At 43.3% G+C, this 16,040-nt stretch overlaps 1 protein-coding gene across 2 annotated transcripts in view; it reads left to right on the top strand.

Moving 5' to 3' along the window:
* Positions 1 to 16,040, top strand: part of LOC132822712 (formin-H) — a 127,634-nt gene that overhangs the window by 59,719 nt on the left and 51,875 nt on the right. For both annotated transcript variants that reach the window (XM_060835983.1, XM_060835984.1), the window contains one exon: positions 5,260 to 5,371. In XM_060835983.1, coding sequence (XP_060691966.1) covers positions 5,260 to 5,371 — 112 coding nt within the window. The remainder of the gene's footprint in view (positions 1 to 5,259; positions 5,372 to 16,040) is intronic.

Consider the following 16,040-nt stretch of genomic DNA (forward strand, 5'->3'; position numbering starts at 1 on the left):
TTAAGAAGGCAATGAGTATTTTGTCCTTTATTGCTTGGAATTAAAGGCATGGCCACTCCGGGGACAGTGGCAGTTTCAGTCCTAGTATTTAAGAAAGGACAAATTGGCATTGGAAGCATTTCAAAAGAGATTCACTATGTTGATTTCTTGGAAGAATAGTTTTTCTTATTTATTCACAGGGTGTCTCTGGGTAGACAAGCATTTATTCCCCCTCCATAATCCCCCAGAGGGCTGTTTAACTGTCAAGCGCATTGCTCTGGATTCACATTAATTTAGATTAGATTCCCTACGGTATGGAAACAGGCCATTTGGCCCAACAAGTCCACACTGACCCTCTGAAGAGTAACCCACCCAGACCCATTCCCCTACATTCACCCCTGACTAATGCGCCTAACCAACACATCCCTGAACACTATGGGTAATTTAGCATGGCCAATTCACTCACCCTGTACCGCTTTGGATTGTGGGAGGAAACTGGAGCACCCAGAGGAAATCCACACAAACATGGGGAGAATGTGCAAACTCCACACAGGCTGTCACCCAAGGCGGGAGTTGAACCAGGCGCTGTGAGGCAACAGTGCTAATCACAGAGCTAGTGTGTTACCCCCGTGTAAGCCAGACTGGATAATGTTGGCATATATCCCTCCCTGAAGGACATTAGTGAACCAGGTATAGTTGACAATTGGCAATGGATTCATGGTCATCGTTAGACTCTTGAATCCAAGTCCCCAATACATTAGCCAAATTTCTGGATTAACAGTCTAGTGATAATACCACTGAGTCATTGCCTCCCACTATAGGTGGAGTTGACTTATGGAGTCATAGAGATGCACAGCACGGAAACGAATCCTTCAGTCCAACTTGTCCATGCTGACCAGATATTCCATCCTAATCTTTCCCACTTGCCAACACCTGGCCCATATCCCTCCAAATCCTTCCTATTCATATACCCATCCAGATACCTTTTAAATGTTGCAATTGTGCTAGCCTCTGCCACTTCCTCTGGTAGCTCATTCCATACATGTACCACCCTCTGCGTGAAAAAGTTGCCCCTTAGGTCTCTTTTATATCATTCCCCTCTCATCCTCAACCTGTGCCCTCTAGTTCTGAATCACCCCCACCCCAGGGAAAAAGACTTTGTCTCTTTATCCTATTCATGCCCCTCATGATTTTTTTAACCTCTATAAGTTCACCCCTCAGTCTCTGACGCTCCAGGGAAAACAACCACAGCCTCTCCCTATTGCTCAAATTCTCCACCTCTGGCAACATCCTTGTAAATCTCTTCTGAACGCTTTCGAGTTTCGCAATATCCTTCCGATAGGATGGAGACCAGAATTGCACGCAATATTCCAACAGTGGCCTCACCAATGTCCTGTACAGCCGCAAAATGATCTCCCAACTTCTGTAATCAATACTCTGACCAATAAAAGAAAGCATTAAATAGGTTAGGCTTTTATTCATTAGAGTTTAGAAAAAGGAGGGGTGATAATATTGAAAAATACAAAATTCTTGGTGGGTTTGACAGGGTAGATGGTGAGAAGATATTTCCACTTGGGGAATCTTGAATTAGAGGCAAAGATTACAGAGTAAGGGGACCCTCATTTAAAATTGAGAAGCAAAGGAATTCCTTCTCCCAGAGGTTTAGGGTTATGATATAGGAATGTATGGAATTCTCTACCCTACAGAGGGTTGTGGAGGCTTGATCACGGAAGTAGATAAAGAGGAGGTCAACCAATTTTTGAAATATTGGAGATTTGAAGGCTATGAGGAGGTGGCATGAAAGAGAAGTTGAGGCCTGAGGCAAATCAACAAAGATCTTTACTCAATAGGGGAGTGAGCTGAGGGACTAAATGGCCTACTCTTACTCCTATTCCTTATGTTCTTATGTTTCCAGCTGCAAACTTTCTTCTGGCAAATATCTTTGGCAGCTTTGTCCCCTGCTGTTCTGTAATGCCATGCTTGCAAGGTGTCAGTATTATTTAAAGCTTAGGTGCTGTGTGTACACTTTCATTCCTCGGTTCCAAGTGTGTCCTTTACAATTGTCTATTCTCCCTTTACATCTTAGATGATCTCCAGGCCAGAGTGATATCCTACTGTAGCTTTGACTAGTTCCCCACAGTGTCCATCCACCCAGCTGTTGAGAAACTGAAAACGTCTGTGTGCATCCTTTAAATATTCCACTGTCCCCTTTAACAAAATTCTAAACAAGCTTTTCAATGAGTTTAATTGGCTTATTGGGAGAATAGCAGGTTACACGTCACTCCATCCCCTTTCCCTTCTGAGAGTTCACTTCGATCCGGTATTTTTGGGACATAACATTTGTGTTTCTGCCTTTAAGGAATTCCTAAATTTTCAGTCTATAATTCTGTCAATATTTTAGAAGTATAATCACTGAGTGCTGATATATGGATGCAGGACTTTCAAAATCTTGATTAACAGAACAACATAAAAGCAACTGCATGATCCAGCAATATAAAGTCAACATTATACGAAGGTGATGGTTTTAGCTATGAGGGTATGTAAGTTGTTGAGTTATAGTAAAAAAAAACTTGGACTGCGAGGCATTGCAATACCTACACACACTACTTAGCCCTTAGCAGTGAGCTAAGGGCTAGGTAGTGTGTGTAGGTATTGAATGAAAGAAAGAATCAGATGGATTGCTGGTAATCTGATTGGAGTATCCATTTATGTTTGGATTTAAAATGCTGAGATGGTGTATAAATTAAAGTTATAGAGAAGGAGTAAATTAACATGAACATATACTGATGGTGTTCCCACTTTCCTGGTATTTCCGCTTTTGGCATCAGCAAATTCCTTCTGTACAGCATTATACACATCAAATAACAACCCCAGGCACTAGAGAGATATTCCTTGAATATTTTGGAGTGAACTACACATTGTGCATGCAGCTAACTCAATAGGAAATCTCACATCGAAGGTACTAATTGCTGTCTTTTGTCTCTTTTTCTACTTTATTACTGACTTGTTTTGTCTGGAAGAGGTATGAAATATTTCCATTTTTTTCCTGTACTCTTCACCTTTGTTTTTAGGAAGTTAATAATGAACAGTCTTTTGCTAGGCCTTTGCTGCTAGTCCTGTTGTTCTGAATCCCCAGTGCTCTTATTATTTTTCTGGAATTTGGATGTGGATGTCTTTTTTTAAAGAATAAGTAATTCAATCCTCTACCATAACATAAAGTTCATCTGGGCACCATGATGAATTACAGCAAAGATACAGCACAAGACTATTTGGCCCAACTGGTCCAAACTGCTCCAAAATCCCCTAACAGCATCAAACACACAAAATGCTGGAGAAACACAACAGGTCTGGCAGCATCTGTCGATAGATAAAAAGAGTTGATGCTTAAAATCCAGTGACCTTTTATCAGAACTGGAAATAGCTAAGAAAGAGTGATATTTATGTTGATGATGGGTTGGGGGAATAAAATACATGGAGCCTCAGTAAGAAAAAGGAATGGGCAAACAAAAATAAGCCACAAGAGAGAGAAATGCTGGGTGGGATAATAATGACAAGGGTTGAAGATGGGTTGGCTGTGCAAGGAGCAACACATACAGAACAGGACTTGGGGGTGTACTGGAGAGATAACAAACATAGAGGAAGGGTGGGAATTCATGTGCTGACATAGTGAATGTCAATGTTGAATCCTGAAAGTTGCAAACTACATAAGTGAAAGATGAAATGCTGTTCCTCCAGCTTGTGTTGAACCTCACTGGAGCACTGCAGCAGGCCTGAGAGAGAAATGTTGACATGGGATGGGAACATGCTGGTGCACTGAAGTGGCAGATGAAAGTTTGGGGTCATGTTTACAGAGAGGGTGTAAGCAATTGCAAATTGATCATCCAGTCTGAGTTTTGAGGAGTGTGTACAGTAGGCTAGATTGAATGAAGTGCGGGTAAATTGCTGTTTCACTTGGAAAGTGTGACTGGGGCCTAGGATCGTGAGGAGGAAGCAAGTAAATGGGCACAGGAGGGGAAGTGTGTAGGGTGGGTGTTGATATTGGATCAGGCTGTCCTGGAGGGAACAGCCTCTACAGAAGGTTGACAAAGGAGGGGAGGGAAATGTGTCTGATGGTGGCATCCTGCTGGACTTAGTAAACATTATGGCTTATGATCCTTTAGATATGGATGCAGGTCAGGTAGAAAGTGAAGACTGGGGGACCCTTGCATTTGGCAGGGAGGGAAAGGGCTCAGGGCAGAAGTGTGGGAGATGGGTTGGACATGGCTGAAGACCTTGTTGACGAAGGGGGCAGGAACTCCTCGTTTGAGGAAAAAGATGGATGTTTCTTGGGTGGAAGGAGGCATAATTAGAACAGATACCATGGAGATGCTGATACCACTTAGGCATTGTGTATGTTGAAAGTTGTGTTTGTCACCACTATGATGCAAGCACTTAGATCTTTAAATAACTGGTCAGTTTCTTTTCCCAGCATGGCATGTCATTTTTGATATCTCCTGTACCTTTAGATTGCATAGTAAGAGCCAAGAGCACTGATGTCATACTGACAATTGACTGTCTTGTTGGTCATTCATAGAAACTTCTTTAGATTAGATTAGATTACCTACAGTGTGGTATGTAACAAGTCCACACCGACCTGCAACCCACCCATACCCCTACATTTACCCCTTCACCTAACACTATGGGCAATTTAGCATGGCCAATTCACCTAACCTGCACATCTTTGGATTGTGGGAGGAAACCCACACAGACGCGGGGAGAATGTGAAAACTCCACGCAGTCAGTCGCCTGAGGCGGGACTTGAAGCCGGGTCTCTGGCGCTGTGAGGCAGCAGTGCCACCGTGCTGCCCACAATACTCACAATTCAAGTGGAAGGTTTAAGTGGAAATCTACACTCTGTGTTTTTAGTCAACCTTATTAGACTTGTTATGACATGCCCCTATGATGGGTGGGACTCAAACACAGGCCTTTCTCATGTTCCAAACCTAGCATGAATTTCAAACAATTAAAGTGTTTTAAAATCCCCGAAGCTTTATAATGCTGCAGGGAAGGAAGAACACAATGGATTATAATGTTTTGCATTTTCTTGGGTGTAAACAACATTAGAATAGATTTGTGTGGGTTAAAAGTAAAATTACTGGTGTACTCAAATAATGCACATCATTAAATGTGAAAGACATTAGACTGGAAAAACAGATTTTCTAAAATCTATTCTAATTAACTGCGCCTTCATGAATTATGGATAACGAATGATTTTATATAATCTTGTCTTCTGTTTTCAAGACATTTTCCTGAAAAGCTTTCCTGTCAAAGTGACTGAGCTGAGGGGGAAATTCCTCATAATACAAGAAGAAAATGGTGGATTGACAAATGAACAGATTGCTTCTTTGCGGAGGTAAGCTTTCAAAGAAGGAGAGATTTAGTAATTTGCACCATTCAGAAATAATGCGTCAGAGAAAGAGAGCTGTACGGCTGCCATTGTGAGTGGTAAACTGTTCTCATGCTGGTTTCAAAACAAGACTAATTATGTTAACAAACATAAAACAATTTTTAACACTTATGCCACTTAGCCTTCCTTCAACAATCTACAACAATCTTTTAAATCCCACTCTTGGAATTATTTAATCGTTGTTGCTTAACTTATTTTGACTTACAGCTATCCTCTTATCAGTTGGTGTTTTATTTGCGTGTTCTGTGAGTATGAGGCACACTGGAAGTGTTGCACTTTATGTCCATTCCACAAGAATGTTAAGGAGGGAACCTTCCCAAGGTATCAGTGGTGCCTTTGAGGATTTGGAGGAAGGGGAACTGGGGGGGAAAAAAAAAACAAAGTTCCAGTGTGTTCAATGTCCAGGCACTTTTGGATGCAATTGTTGTGTTAGCAATCTCTACTACTGTTCATTATGTTTATAAGAGATCTGTGGTAGATTTGTTCCTACTGTCCTCTTTCAGGGTTGAAATCTACAGGGCCTACTTGGTTCAGTGTGATCGAAGAAAATCATTTGGTAGTCCAATCGAAATAGTTAAAATGGCAGGTAGCTGAAATTTTACTGCAGTAATGCAATCTTCACATTGCCAACAAACTCTACTGTCTGTCAGCACCTCATCAATTCCAATGAGGCAGCTACACTGAGAAAGTAGACAGCAGTAGTATCAGCAAGAGAGAAGCAGAAAAAGTCATCCCCCAACAGTGAGCTGCCATTGAGGAAGTGGTGTTGTGGGATGGGAGCTGTTGGAAGTTTGTTGGGGAAATTGTAGTGAACACTCCTTGGTAAACTTCAGCATTAATAGCTAAGTCATTGGCTTATTGAGCTGACTGTATGAGGGGCTACATGTGGACTACACCGAGGGGGAGCATCAACCTCAGCAGCAGATGCATGGCCTTTGGCTAAGGCACAGGAGGCAAAAGACAGCACTATGTTCTCTATCGATTTTACAAGTAAATATTTAGCTTTCTGGATCTAATGGAAGTTGTTATTGACATGTGTACTCTTTGGAGAAAGACGTCAGTCCTCAAGGCCATGGGTGGGCACTCAGTGCCCATTGTAGACAAAAGATAGGGGAGTTCAATTTCTTCATGTATCATGTCTCAGTGTTTGGTTTCAGACTGGTCAGGGTGTCACCAGTGTTAGGCTGTGATTGCATCATTCGGGTGACTGGTGTCATTATGTGAGGTCATCGTTCAACGTTATATTTGAGACTGACACTGCCATTCAGACCCAAATTAGTTTTAGCATCAGCTCCAAAGCAGGATTCAGTTAAGTAAAAGGCATGATAACTGTATCTGAAGGATTATTCGAAGACATGTTGAGGCCAATATGGAACTCCACAATGGAGGTACAAATGCTACCAATTGTCCATTAGGGCTACCAGCGAACAGGGCCATGGGGTTTCTGAAAATGTATCATCAGCCCCATGACCATTCAGAGGGGCAAGTGAGAATATTGTGTTTCAGAGGTATTACATAGTGTAGGGGTGTACTGCACTCAACTCACCATGGCACTGAAGAGAGAAGGGTAACTGGAGACAGAAGTAAGATCAATGCTCAGCCTCCTCTGAATGGATTGATCAGCTGGTACACTGGCCACCCAGAGGTCTTGTTGATGTGATTTTAAATTGGCCAGCTTGCCAGGACGTCCTCATTCAGGGAAGTGTGTGTGCCATCTTAGACTGCAGTAATGATAACCTGTCTATGTCACCAGGTGTAATTGCAGTCACAAGCCTATCAATGTGAGCACTTTTCCTGGCTCGAAATAATTCATATTCACTATCACTCCATGCTGAGACTGTGGCCTTCAACATTGAAGTTAGGCAGTTTCTGATTGTGCTTTTGATATGAGTTCCTGTGGATCGACTAATCCCTTCTGCACTTTGGCTGAAGTTGATGCTGCTTTCTTGGTCTGTACCCCAGCCATTGCTAGACTGCATTCTCAGGTTCAGCTGCATACCAATGTTAACTAGGCAGACAACTGTTACACCTCCATATGTCTTGGAGCCATTACTGAAATGGAAAGGTCAGTATGAAGTACTCAGGCCACTGCACTGTTCCTCCAACCACATGGTGGCCTGCAACATAAATCTCCCCTTGAATATGCGTAATACTCTCACCTGTCTGACAAACAGCATCACAAACCTGACTGCCCCAGATGGCATATCGTCTCCACCTGCTCCTTCCCCACTGAACTTACCTCTGCATACTGTGACACTACCCTACCAACCCCACGTATATTTGGGACACCGCCCACACCCCTCACCACATCCATGACTTTCGTTTCCCCAGCCGCCAGCTTTTCATCTTCACCATGGACATCCAGTCTCTATACACATCCATCCACCATGATCAAGGCTCCCAAGCCCTCTGCTTCTTCCTCTCCTGCTGATCCCTTCCACAAACACACATTCAATTAGCTGCACTGGTCCTCACCCGCAACAATTTATCCTTCGAATCCTTCCACTTCCTCCAGACCAAAGGGGTAGCCATGAACCCTGGCTATGCCGGCCTCTTCATCGGGAACGTGGAACATCTATCTTCCACAGCTCCACCCGCACCATTCTCCACCATTTCCTCCGCCATATCAATGACTGTATCGCCATCACCTCATGCTCCCACGAGAAGGTTCAACAGTTCATCAACTTCACAAACACCTTCCATCTCGACCTCAAGTTCACCTGGACCTTCTCAGACACCTCCCTCCCCTTTCTGGACCTGTCCATCTCCACTTCCAGCGACCGACTCAACACAGACATCTCTTACAAACCCACCAACTTCCACGGCTACCTGGACTACAGCTCCTCCCACTCTTCTTCCTGTAAAAACATTATCTCTTATTCACAATTCCTCCGCCTCCACCGCATCTGCTCCCAGAAGGATCAGTTCCACCATAGATCATCTCAGATGGCCTCTTTTTTTCAAAGACTGCAATTTCCCCTCCATACAATTGACGATGCCCTCCACCACATTTCCTCCACTTTCCACACCTCCACCCTTGAACCCCACCTTTCCAATTGCAACAAGGATAGAACCCCACCCCCCTCGCCCCAGTCCTCACCTTTCACCCACTGACCTCTAGATACATCACATCATCCTCCGCTATTTCTGGCACCTACAAACCAACCCCACCACCAGTGATATCTTTCCCTCCCCAACCCTATTGGCGTTCTGGAGAGACCATTCCCTCTGCGATTCCCTTGGTCCTTATCCCGTACCCCATTCACCCCACCAACCCACCTTCCATGCCCAGCACCTTTCCCTGTCACTGCAAGAAGTGCAAAACCTTCAGCCACACCTCCTCCCCACCTCTGTCCAAGACCACAAAGAGTACTTTCACACACATCATCATCTACTGTGTCCGTTGCTCTCGATGTGGTCTCCTTGATATTGGGGAGACAGGATGTCAACTTGTGGAATGTTTCAGAGAACATCACTGGGACATCTGCACTAAACAACCCCAATGCCCTGTGGCTGAACACTTTAATTCCACCTGCCACTCTGACAAGGACATGCAAGACCTGGGCTACCTTCACCACCAAACTCTCGCCCCCCGATGCCTGGAGCAAGAATGCTTCATCTTCCGCGTTGGGACCCTCCAAACATGGGATCAATGTGGATTTCAGCAGTCTCCTCATTTCCCTTCCCCCCCCCCCCACCTTATACCAGATCCAACCTTCAAATTCAGCACCTCCTTCTTGAACTGTCCTACCTGTCCATCTTCCTTCCTACCTATCCGGTCCACCCTCCTCTCCGACCTATCACCTTCACCTTCACCCCCACCTTCATCTACCTATTGCATTCCCAGCTACTTGCCCACAGCCTCAAACCCCGCCCATTAATCTCTCAGTCCCCGGGCCGCCCCTCATTCCTGATGAAGGGCTTATGCTCGAAGCATCAACTCTCCTGCTCCTTGGATGCTGCCTGACCTGCTGTGCTCTTCTGGCACTACACTCTTCGACTCCTGGCATCAATGGTAAGACTCACAACTCCACAATCTGGCCAAGGAGGAATCTCTGACACAAGGCCACACCATGCACTTTCCTGCCCCACTCTTGATCACTTTCAATATGACCCCTGAGTCTCAGTGTCTCAGGTGACCTGAACCTGGGTGGAGCTGCCCTCTGTCTGCTGACGGGACTGTCCTCAGTTGCCACTTCCTCCATCACCCGCTGCTGCTCATTTGTAATATGTTGCTACCATTATGCCATGATTTTTGGAGAGAATTGAATTCTGACCATGTTGTATGTATCTGCACTGATGGAGGATGCACCTGATCCCTGAGATGGCTGTACCTTCCTGAGAGTGTAGTACTGCTGTGAGGTCCATGTTGCTTCTTTAACCAGTCCTCTGCTCTGCTTCTGGTATTGTCTCTGCAGGAAAGACACAATCTTCATTTCTCTATGGCTAACACCATTAGACATTTTGCTATATTTTAACTGTGACCTGTGTGGATGAGGAAGCTGTTTACACAGATATGATTCTGGAACATTCTCTCTGTCACATGCTTAGCTTGCACTTCTCAGTGTTTCTTTTCTGCTGTCAGTCTGAGAAGTTTTCCCTTTTAGCACCAGGATTGTCAACAGGGACCCTCCATCCCTTCGTTACCCCTTTTATAGGTATTGTTCCATTCTTCCTGTAAGCTGCGGAACAGCATTATTGGGAATGAAAGGGATGCATATCAAAGGGTGCAGCACATTTTGGGCACGTTATGCTACAAAGTCCATGCTTCTATCAAATACTCGCCTTTGCATGCCACCTATCATTTCCAACTGGTTGCCTGCTGGAAACTTGACCTGGAGGGTGCATTGTGTTACAGATCAGGCAGTGGTCCTCCTGCCTGAAAGCTTTCCAAGTCCTTAAAGCATTACATGGAGCTGGAATGATACAATGGCTCAGTTGGGATAGGGCTGGCTGACAATGTTTCCTGTCATGTGTCATTCCTGTCAGCATCCTGTTTGCACCCTCCTTTAATGATCATGGTGTTTCCATGCATCTTGCTTGTATATGACTCATTGTACCCTGTGCAGTAAGTTGTGTGACTATGTACCTGTGCAGCTGAAAGGGAATGTTGACGGGAGCCTTTCTTACCCAAATGGTGGACAGCTATCTCACAAACCTATTGGAAGTTTTTATAGTTACTTTTTGATCGTGGAAATAGGACTCATCCTCCTTCACCTATTCTTAGCCCCTTCCCCCATCATGGCTATTGGCCACTGCTGTTGAATAAGTATCCACTTTTGGGAAATGTGTTCTTCATGTTATCATTGGTTTACGTTATGTCAACGTTTTAACATATTTACTCTTGTGCTGCATGGCAAAAAAGAAAGCTGTGGGATTTATCAATTAGTCTTTAGAGGATCCTCCATCTTAACTAGATGGTAAGCATTTTAAGGCATTTTCTTGCACTTGCTCCATTCATCTTCCACACTGGTTAATGGGGTTATTAATGTGTTATTGCTGGAGGGCCTCCTATTGGCCTTCCAGCAACTGATACCTGCTGTCCATAATTGGATGGTGAGTGCATTCCCCAGTTACTAATTGACGACTCCTATCAAAGCCAATATTATTGATTGTTCCTGAATATGAGAGTTTGGGCCCCATGGAAACTTACTTTTGGATATTTCTTACATGCCTATACATTTAATTAAGGTGTCAGTCATGCTGAATTAACCAGAAACAAAACAACTGTAACACTGAAAATGTTTGTGCAACTAACTTTTATCTAGAATGGGTAGGAAATTGATTATGTGGAAGCTTATTCATGCAGTACAACCCCACCAGCAAAATATCTTTGATCCAATCAAAGAATAACCTGTTTCAGCGTTACCAAAGGATTCCACTCAATGATTATTCAAACATATCTAGTTGAGGTCAGAGGGTACTGAAATCTTTTTGATACTTAAACAAAATTCTAACAATGTATAAAAGGCAAATTGAGTCTGGATTCCTTGGGCTGAATTGTTCAGCTGACGTGGGGAATCTGACATTAGACCCTAACAGAAGTTCAACACCTTGCCCATTTCATCAGCGCATTTATTGGCACAACATTCCAGAAGGCAGCCTACTAGATGGGCACTTCCATGTAGTAACAAAGCCAGCTTCAAGAATGAGTTTCCTGATTGGGGCTGTCAATATGGTCCAATCAGGGAGCTCTTCTTGACAGCCCTGGTGAACAGAAGTATATGACATCCTGTTCACGCTGACAGTTGGCTCTGAGGGAGCTGGGTCAGAATCAAGGATGCTCCACATGTAAATAAAGGATGACTTAATGATGGGATTGCAGCTTCTGTGGAGTTATTTCACTCCATGCTTGCTGTCTCATTTGAGTATGCTGGGTCATTGCATATATTCAAGGTTGTGACAGATTTTTAATGAATAGGTGTGTTGTGGGTTATAGGTGTCAGGCAGGAAATTAAAGCTACCATCAGATTAGACATAAAATTACTTAATAGCGGAGGAGGTTGTGGGGTTTAAATTCCTACTTCTCCTATTTCGTATGTTCTAATGATAGTGGGCAGGCTTCTGAAGCCGAATTGGATGGCCTACAGCATGTTGTAGCTGCCAGCTGTACCAGGAGAAGTGGGCACTGAACAAGACAGAAAGGCAATGTCAAATGGAGACACTCTCAACTACTTGTATTGAAGTCATCAAATGAAATGGCCGAGGGTTGGTAGGGCCACCAGTGTGGAATGAAACTCTCTCAACGAATTTGCTTTGGATTTTCATTCGTACGGCCCTGTTATTGGAGGATAGAGGCTCTGGCTCGGATCATATAGCTGGCTGGTTCTGCTTTCATTGCGCTGCCTGTTTTTCTGTTGTAAACCTTCACTGCTCTTTAAGTTAACCCTGATTTTAACAGTGGATATAACAAATGAAATTAACCCAAACTTGAAGTTAACTTTTAGTTTAAACTATCTCCATCAGATATTACTGTAAGTAATGCTGCACATAGCTAGAGCAGACTTGGCTGTGGAATTTCTGTAGTTTCTGGTATCATGTTCTTGGAGTTCACCGGACATTTTGATTATATTTCTGCACTGCACTACAGTGGGATATACATAAGACTGTCTAGACTGTTCTTTAAATTTGCGACTTGAGGATCAGAGCTGGATGAATCTAATCATCCTTAGCTTCAAATTACTCAAATCGTCTCAACATCAAGATGTTCCTACTCAGGGCTACTCTGGTTATACTATAACACCCAACTTCATCTCTGAAGTACTACTGTTTTGTAATGGAGGTTTCAATCAGTCTACCTTTACTTATGTTGGGATTGAGAGATATTGATTTCTACTTGAGCTTGTATCTGCCATTGACTGGTATTTCAGTTTCTGTCTGTTCTTGTCTGGATAATCAGAAGAGAAATCATTTGTTTCTTTTGGATTTTATGACGTCCTCCGATTTCACAATGAATTTGTATGCTTCCTATCTTATCATTCCTATATATACCTCCATTAGTACAAATGCAATGCTCACCTAAGTTATTTTGGATGTCTTTTCCAATGTTGGAGTTGCCCCCTGCTTTATGAAAGGTGACCAGCTCAATTGATGTGGCAGCCTAGGAGTCCGATAGCGCAAGCATTTTCCTCTCTTAATAATGGGACATCAGCGTTAAAAGTTACAGCCACCTCTGTTGATTGTTCTGTGAAGGGGTGTCTCCTCCAATCTGGTTACCCAAACCCAAGTTCAGGCTTCTGTACTCAGTCATGATGCTCAGTCCAGTGAGGCTCTTGCTCTCCCAGCTGCCTCGCCAGCAGCTACCTTAAGAAACGTCTGGACTTTACTCACATCACCTTTCTCTCAATTCATGTGCCAGCTTGTTGCTACTATTCTACCTCTCCTAAAATGTTCTTATTCCTCTTCAGGATCTCTGATTTTAACTCTAGATTCCTTCCTAATATCACTAGGTAAATGAAGAATCGATAAGGCAATCACATCTTTCTGTATGTTAATTTCTTTGTCTCTAGATCTCTGTAATTTGTGCGCTCCTGCATCTATCTGTGTGTACACTTTGGAATTCATTCCAGAACCTCACCTGTCAATTTATTTCCACCTATACTTTTTCCAATGAATTATTTTCGTTTTACCTCGCTTAGACTCTTTCTTTTTTTAAAATTTAATTGTCATGCATCCTTTCACTTCTCTTTCAGGTACTGTACCTTTCCAATTCACTATCGTGACTTGCAGTATTGTTGTTGTTTCGTTACCTCCACAGGCTTAGCCCCCAGTAAGCAGAGTTTGCATTTTTTTCTTTCGTAGGCGTATCAAGACACTCAACACCGGCTAATTTCAAGCTGCGGCCCAAATTGCCCCATCCTTCGTCATATAGCATCCCATGTCACATATCATTCCATGTTACATTGACTTTGCCAAACAATGCAATCACTGACAGCTAACCTTGCCAATTTTCTCTGGGTCTAACTCAGTTCTGTCATGCCAGCTCTCATCATCCTTCTATATCTCCCCAGAATGTCAGTTCATTTGTGAGCAAAGCCTTTGCCACCCATTTACCCATTGCAGGTAATTGCATTTCCTTGTTAGAAATCTGGCTGAGGGGGGAAGGCATTTGTCCCCTTAATGAAACCTCCCTGCATGTTTCCATGTTCCCCTTCCCCCTTCAAGCTTATCACTGGATAAGCTTGAAGGGGGAAGGGGAACCTTGACCTGACTCCATACTCTTTCTGCACTTTCTCCTCCTTTGATCATCTAACCTTTTTCTGCCCTCAACCTATACTAATCTCCTAGGTGCAAAAAAAAATTACCCCGTATTACTTTTACTGTTCCTCTCCCAGCTGCACTAAACAATTTTTCATCCTCCGTGATTTCAACCTCTATCTCAACTCATCATATTCTCTCCTCTGAGTTCACTTCCTACCCTTAAATCTCTTTATCCATGTAAACTCCCCAACACATATCCTCAGCCATCCTCTTGACTTTGCCCTCTCAAGTGGCGTAATATCTCCCAAAGTTTTAAGCACAGAGAGGGCCATTTCTGATCACTTCCTTGTATCAGTCAAAACCTACAAACAGCTTCCATTCCCCAACTCCATTTGTATCCATCCTTGGTAGAAAACCATTCCTCAATTCACTTATAACTGCACTTTCAATGTCTCACTGTTTAGCCTTTGGCTTTGTTCATTTATGCAGCTACTGTTTTACCCATTGATGCTATTAGCTTCAGCTTGTCATATCCTAATCCTCTGGAAAACCATTTGTGCTTCCCCTTGCATAGCCCTCATTTCCACTCCTTTTAAGCCCAAGAACAACTTACTTGAAAGCATATGACAAACAGTTATTTTTGTTCACTTGCAGGGCATGGGCTTTTTTGGCTAAGCCAGCATTTATTGACTGTCTATGTTTGCCCTGGAGAAGATGGTGGTGAGCTGCCTTCTTGAACCACTCAGTCCATATGCTGTATGTTCACCCCCAATGCTGTTAGGGAGGGAATTCCTGGGTTTTGACCCAGCAACAGTGATGGAACAGTGGTAGAGTTGCAAATCAGGATGGTGAGTGACTTGTAAGGGAAGTTGGAGACAGTGATGTTCCTATGTATCTGTTGCCTTATCCTTCGAGATGGAAGTGATTATGGGTTAAGAGGGTATTGTTGAGGATCTTTGGTGAATTTCTGCAGTGAATCTTCTGGATGGTACATACTACTACTGAGCATCAGTGGAGGATGAAGTGATGGTTGTAAATGTAGTGCCAAAGGTCACAAAGATCCTCAGAGAGCACCTTCCAAACCCATGATCACTTTTGTCCCTCTAGAAGGACGAGGACAGCAGATAAATGTGAACACCACCACCTGTACGTTCCTCTCCAAGCTACTCACCATCCTGACTTGGAAATATATCATTGTTCCTTCACTGTCAAAATCCTGAGGGAATTGTGGGTCAACCCACAGCAGGAGGAATGCAGCAGTTCAAGAAGCAGCTCACCACCACCTTCTCAAGGGCAACTAGGGATGGGCAATAAATTGCTAGCCCAGCCAGCAATACCTACATCCCACAAATGAATGTAGAAGTAATTGTCTCTGCCTCTGAATCACACTTCACTCCTTTGAGAAACTCTTTCAATCTGAATAATCTGACCTCATATATCCTTATGTGGTTCACTGCTGTGCTTTGGTTGATCATGCTCCTGTAAAGCACCTTGAGATGCTTTATCACAATAAAGGCACGATGAGGTTGTTTCTGTCTATACATCTTTGAGCTACAAAACTGATGAATGCACTGTGGTGTTTTTGGGGAGGTATGAGGAGCTCCGTATTTATTGGCTAATATTTATTCCTTTGAATTCCTCAATACAATGGGGTTGCTATAGGTTTTCTTTTAAAAAATGGTGTAAAGCTTGACCTTCCAGTTGTTAACAAATCCAATACTTAATGAATTCCAATATTTGAGCTGTGAAAACTGAAAATCTATGAGTGACAAAAAAAAACAGTGCATTACAAAACATAGCTGTAATGATCTTTTCACTCTTTGGAAACTGCTAATGAGCCATCTCACTTGATTGTTAAAACATCCACAGTATTTAAAATGGCTCAATGATAGTAGTGCAGAGCTGGTTAATGTGA

Source organism: Hemiscyllium ocellatum, chromosome 15, assembly GCF_020745735.1.
Source record: "Hemiscyllium ocellatum isolate sHemOce1 chromosome 15, sHemOce1.pat.X.cur, whole genome shotgun sequence".
Taxonomy (NCBI): domain Eukaryota; kingdom Metazoa; phylum Chordata; class Chondrichthyes; order Orectolobiformes; family Hemiscylliidae; genus Hemiscyllium; species Hemiscyllium ocellatum.